Source organism: Carassius gibelio, chromosome A14 (genome assembly GCF_023724105.1).
Source record: "Carassius gibelio isolate Cgi1373 ecotype wild population from Czech Republic chromosome A14, carGib1.2-hapl.c, whole genome shotgun sequence".
Lineage (NCBI taxonomy): Eukaryota > Metazoa > Chordata > Actinopteri > Cypriniformes > Cyprinidae > Carassius > Carassius gibelio.
Genome location: NC_068384.1, coordinates 15648798 through 15655136, shown reverse-complemented (window position 1 = coordinate 15655136; position 6339 = coordinate 15648798). Strand labels below are relative to the sequence as shown.

The 6339-nt window shown below is 39.5% G+C and overlaps 1 protein-coding gene across 1 annotated transcript; it reads right to left on the bottom strand.

The window, feature by feature from the left end:
- Nucleotides 1-108: 108 nt before the first annotated feature.
- On the bottom strand, nt 109-5663 carry LOC128027635 (WD40 repeat-containing protein SMU1). The gene is made up of 12 exons (XM_052615406.1): nt 5518-5663; nt 4788-4998; nt 4546-4698; nt 4104-4214; nt 3215-3343; nt 3007-3126; nt 2792-2908; nt 1429-1556; nt 1220-1346; nt 934-1101; nt 687-839; nt 109-477 (listed from the first exon to the last, which is right to left on the bottom strand). Exons 1-12 carry the CDS (start codon nt 5541-5543, stop codon nt 379-381), a joined length of 1542 nt encoding a protein of 513 aa, XP_052471366.1. The 5' UTR covers nt 5544-5663; the 3' UTR covers nt 109-378.
- Nucleotides 5664-6339: the final 676 nt, after the last annotated feature.

Genomic DNA, 6339 nt, shown 5'->3' with positions numbered 1-6339 from the left:
GTTGGCTGTAGTCATCATTTAGCCTAATTATTCACAATCATATTTAGTCTCAGAGCAGCATATTAGAATATGATTTTTTTTTATATTTTCTTTTTTAATCAATTCAACTTTTCAACATGCAAGACACATACTGCTTTAATTGTGAGACAAAGGAATAGAGTGACAAAAAAAATTATCCACCATTGAATCAAAAGAACAAAACTACAAGTAAATTACAGATGCTTCCATTTACCAAATTTAACTACATGGGACAAAAGGGTATGTGTTTAAAAAACATGTATGTACAAAAAAGGGTTAAAAAAAACAGGAAACATATTCTAATCGTACTCTCCTGTCCACCCCAGCCAATCAGGATCCCCATATTACACATCTGTGTGTTTACGGCTTCCAGAGTTTGAGGAGCCCATCTTCACTGTACGTGGAGATCAAATTCTGGTGTGGGTGATGAGCAATACCAATGACATCCTTCTCATGAACCTGTGGAAACATTAACCGTTTTTATACATTAAAAATATATATACACATATACATTCATGCACAAGATAGAAATTACAGTTTTACAGTTTTTGGTGACCACATCAATTTGAATTTATAAACGTGATTTTACATATTCAGAAGCCATTTTAAATGCAAGTCTATGTCTGTGATTTAATAAAGAAAGGTAAATGAAGGGAGAGAGGGCTTACGGTCAGGGTTCTCTCTAGTTTGCCGGTGACTGTGCTGAAACAGTAAAGCACAAAGTCCTCGCCGACACAGTAGATCCACTCGCCACGTGGAGACAGAGTGCAGCACACAAAATCACCTCCCTCTCTCTTACCAGAGCTGAAACTCCTCACAATCTGCAACAAGAAAAACCACAAGGAGAATTCACAGATGACACCATTTCAATATTCCCATCTCCTTTTTCATGAACTACACACTTGGCCTCCTCACCTGGCCCTGCATGTTCATGATGACAACAGTGTTGGATCGGTTACACACGACGAAATGCTCAGGGTTTTTAGGAAGCAGGATCACATTGTTAACGGTAATGTCTGTTCCCGCAGACGTGCCCAAAGATTTGAACGTGCTGGTGCATTCAGTGGTCTTCATGTTCCAGACCTGGGAGAAAGTAAAGTTAAAACCCAAACACAAGTTACATTTAACGAGACTTTACTACAGAGAGATGAGATTTAACATTAAAAGTTGAATGTGAGAGTGCATTAACATTTGTAGCTACCTTCACAGTTCCATCAGATGAGGCACTAATGATGTGATGACCGTCGGGAGTAAGTGTGGCATCATTCACAAACGAAGAATGACCTCTGAACTCCTTTAGAGACTTGCCTGATTTTAATCCGTGAATCCTGTTGAAAAAAACAAGTTAACAACAAGTTAAATATGCTATAGTTTTTGTGTACGCTGAGGACAGTGAAAAGAGTCGCTCACCTAATGGTCTGATCGAAGGATGCAGAGAGAATCTGACTGCTGTCTTTACTGAAGCTGATACAGGTGACGCCTTTACTGTGAGCACGCTCGTATCGCCGTAGACACTGACCGCTCTGGATCTTCCACACCTGAAAAACACAACCCATCCATCAACCCTTACAAATAATAAATATTTCAGGCTTCCTACTGTAAAAATTCCATGCAAACTGAATCTACTGTAATTTCTCTCTCTCTCTCTCTCTCTCTATATCTATATACATATAAGTCGCACTATAAGTCGCACCTGAGTATAAGTCGCATCAGTCCAAAAATACGTCATGACTAGGAAAAAAAACATATCTAAGTCGCACTGGACTATAGGTCGCATTTATTTTTAGAACAGAACCAAGAGCAAACATTTAGGCCAATTTATACTTCTGTGTCGGGTGCGCGTAGTAGGTACGGCCTAGCATACGCATTGACGTGTACTATACGTCGTACCCTTCGCCGTACCCTGACGCGCACCTCCTCAAAAATTTAACTACGCATTGCGACGACGCGGACTGCAAGATCTGTGATTGGTCGGCTTGGTAGTATCACGTTTCCTCCTACGCATTTCCGGAATGTTCTTTTGCACTCTGGACCGCCCGCCATTTATATATTTCCGAAATTAGTAATTTAACTAAAATTAAGAGTTTTTGGACCTCGATAAGCTCCAGCTCCAACATGATCCGCTCTCTTTCAGTCACCATTGTTCGTAGAAGCCCGCAAGGATCGAGGAATGTAAACCCAGTGGACCGCTCGCGTCAACTAGCGTTTCGGCGGTGTAACTGCAGAGCAAAACAGACATACGCAGAAGTATAAATGCTCACGATGGCGTCGCCTACGTGCGTAGCCTATGACATACACTCGACGCAGAAGTATAAATTGGCCTTTACCGTCTACAGCCGCGAGAGTGTATGTCTTCAGTGTAGACTACAGGAGCACTGAGCAGCATAGAGCGCCCTCTAGTGGCTGTAGATGATAATGATTTCTCTTGGTTCATGTCAAATTAATTTTGATAAATAAGTCGCACCTGACTATGAGTTGCAGGACCAGCCAAACTATGAAAAAAAGTGTGACATATATATATATATATATATATATATATAATTTATAAAAAATATAAATATCTTTTATAAATCGATGTAAAAAAAAAAAAAAAAACTATTGCACCAACCAAAATTACTAAAACTTTAAACATAAAATGAAAAAAATAGAAAGTATAAAAATTTAAACTAATTCCAAATATTAGTAAAAACTATAATAGGAACTTTATGTGCTGTGATTATGAATGAGCACTTCTGAAGGTTTTATTTATATTTTAATATAGCATGTATGAGACCTTAATCTTGCCATCCTGGGCTCCTGTGGCCAACATCTCTGTGTCCCGACTGAAAGACATGCAAAGCACTGCGTCATCCATCATCATGAAGTTATCCTGAGCCTGATACTTCAGATCCTGTCCAAAACACATAAGACACGTGATCCATGAATAAACATATACATAAACCATTACTACAAATGCAGAGGAATAAGTCGCAGTGCAGATCCGCAGACCTTTCTGATTTTTCCGGTAGTAAAGTTCCAAACTTCAATAAATCCATCCACAGATCCAGTAACCAGATACTGGCCATCGGGAGAGAAGCGTGAACACTCGACGTGAGACTTCTGACCAAACTACAAAGAAAAACACACACAAAGAGGTGAGTTACAAACCTCCATTCCATCTCATGTCATTGTGGAAGACAGATGCTGGTTCCTGTACCTTGATGTGTCTGGCCAGCTGAGTGGGGAATCGCTCATCCTCTACGTCCTTTACAGCTGCTTTACCTCTGAACAAATCAATGGTCATACCGGGGGGCAGAAGACCCTGATGCTGCTGCCACTTCAGAGACTTTAGAGACAGAGACAGACCATCAACTACAGCAGCGTGAGCTATTCCTTTAAGTGTAATTCTGAGATGCAAAAAAATCAAATTAGTTTTTTATGTGCATCTCATCAGTAAAGATGCTCCTGTGATTAGTAGTATATCTCCAGCATGTGCTTTCAGATCAGGGTTGCCAGGTTTTCACAACAAAGGCTGCACAGTTGCTTCTCAAAACTAATCCAAAACTAACCCAATCACATTTTCATGGGGTTCCCCAATAAAAATTGCATACTGGGGGATAAAAATACATGTTTTTTTGGCAGGGCTGCATTGGTAAAATTCACATTTTAGGGGCTAAATATCACGCTATTGGGATTGGGGTTTCTTCAACCTGTGGACTTGACAACATTGGTTTAGGTGGAGCGGCAATGAATTGCCTGCGATTTTGTGTAGACGGTCAGTGATCTACGTGTGATCTATGACTGCGTGTAAGTGATCTATGACTGCGGGTCGAAGCGAAAAATGCGAATTTTATCAAAGCCAGAAAACTTGTATTTTATCGCCCGGAACGAAACGCGATTGGGCTAGTTTTGACAAGCAATTGGTCAGGTTTTGTTTTGAAAACCTGGCAACCCTGATCTGAACCCACGTGTTGGATATATACTACTAATCACAGGAGCGCCTTTATTGACAAGATGCGCATGAAAATCACATTAGATTTTTTGCACAGCCCTAGTACAATGTATTGCTGTACTAACAATCTGTAGCTAGGGAAGGTTCAGCTCACCTGTCCAAGCAGAGCCATCAGACGTGATGGTGGTACCACACTGACCTCACCAGCAAGAGCCTGAGCTATAGCTGCTCTACGCTTCTCTTTACTGCTGCCATCAGGATAGGCCTAAAAAGAAATGTCATGTCAGAAAATAAAAAGTCATTATTTACTCTCTCCAATTTCATTCTAAATTCGCTTGAATTCTTGTATTCTTGGAAAATGGGTTGGAGCTCTCAAGTGCACCAGGTTGATGCATTTAACTTTAAAATGTACCAAATTGAATTTTAGAAGAGCATGTCCCTGAACCACCCTAGTTATAATCCCAGAAAACCTTGTAAGAAACACAGCACAAACTATTATATAAATGTATTTCTATTTCATATGCAATGTTTAAATAAGTCAAAATAAATAAATAATTGTTAGGTTTTTGTGACATGCATAGTTTTAGATGCCTCACCTCTCTGGGGTCAAAGTAAGAGCGTGCTAGAAGGTTCTCCAGGTGGATGTATCGCTCAGGTTGGGTTTGTTTCAGCATGATCATGGGGTCAGTCTGCCTCAACAAAGATCTGGCTGCTCCCAGCTCTCGGAGCTCAATCAGCTCAAGAACAACCTGCAAAAATACCACAAAACCACTTATGATATGTCCAGTTACTGACAGATCAAGCCACTACAGCAGACTTCTAAGAATCAGCCTCTCACCTGTTCGTAAAGATCAATGAGGGTCTTGTCAGGGAGTTTGAGGGACTGTATAGCCTGAAGCACAGTGTCCCAGTGACCGCTGTTAATATCTGCCACAAAACTCTCAATACTGTCCACCGTGTTGAGAGACACTGTCGTCTCCTCCTGAAGCGTTGCTAAAGTACGTTGTAAGCTGTTTTCCTTCAGATACTGCATGATCAGACGAATAACGCTGGAAAAACACCAAGAAAGACATTTTAGTACTTTAAAAGACTGTGGAGAGCTAATATATTACAATAATGTTGAATCAAAGAATTGTGTCTAGTTATAAGCAATTTTTACAATTTGATGTGTGAAAAGTAATTTTTCACAAAAAAAAAAAACAAAAAAAAAAAACAGCAATGTATAGAAACCATGCATTGTGATTCAGCACACATATGACATCCATCTCATTGCATTGCAATCCACGATTTTGTTCATCTAAACAAACATGTTATAACTGAATGGAAACGTGGAGGAATCTCAAGCTGTCTTTGCCACTAAAATCAAGCAAAATATTAAAATATATAAAATAGAAAATTTTTTATTTAATATCTATGTTGTGTGCAAAACAAGTCTCTGACAATGCTAACAAAGTTAGCTAGATAAACAACCCCAAGACCTAAACAGCCTCTAAAATAGACGTGCTCTTTTAAATTACACAATTATGCGTGCATGTGATGATTGAAAACACACAATTTAATTCACTTACTCTGCTGACTCTATTTCAATAGACATTATTGAAAAACGATAATACTCCTGTGCGGTTAGAAGCTGAAGACACCGCAACAGGAACAACACACACGCGTCTTCTTCTACGGCTCTGAGTACTTCTGAATTAAGCACAACAGCGACATCTAGCGGCCATGACCGACCCTCGCCGGTTATTTTACATAAATTATTCTAAATGATATTATTATTATTGTATTATTATTGTAATGTTCAGTGAAACAAAGCCAGCACTTTAAGAAGTACTTTATACGGCTATTGTGTTTTTGATTTCAAATGGTTTTTCATTTCACTATCACCACTACAATATTTGACACATTTCGGTTTGTCTTTTTCATGTTAAATTTAGGTTAAACGGTTATTATGATGATATATCATCAATCCAATCCATGCCATTTAATCTTTCCTCCAAGCTAGTCTTAATTAGTCTGGAGTAAGAGTCCTCTATCTGAGCACGAGCTCTAATGATCATAAGCACTTGAAAAATCCTGCTGTGATTGCATGTTTTGTATTCCAGGCTCTGTCTAGGGCTGGTGTGCCATTATCATCTTCTCTGTGCATTGCTTCTGATTGTTCACGTAATTAGCTGCAGTTCCGTGTTTGTCTGTAGGGGGAGCGTTTATTCCTGCGCGCCCTGCGAGTGAAGGTCTGTCAAGGTTAAAGCATTTATTGCTGTATCAGTCTCACATGCTGGTCTGTTATGAGGGCACAACGCCATGGGCATTTAACGGCCCAGAAAAATCTGTTCACTGCTGGAAATCTAATTGCCCACCACTAAATAACACTTTTACTTTTTCATTCTTAT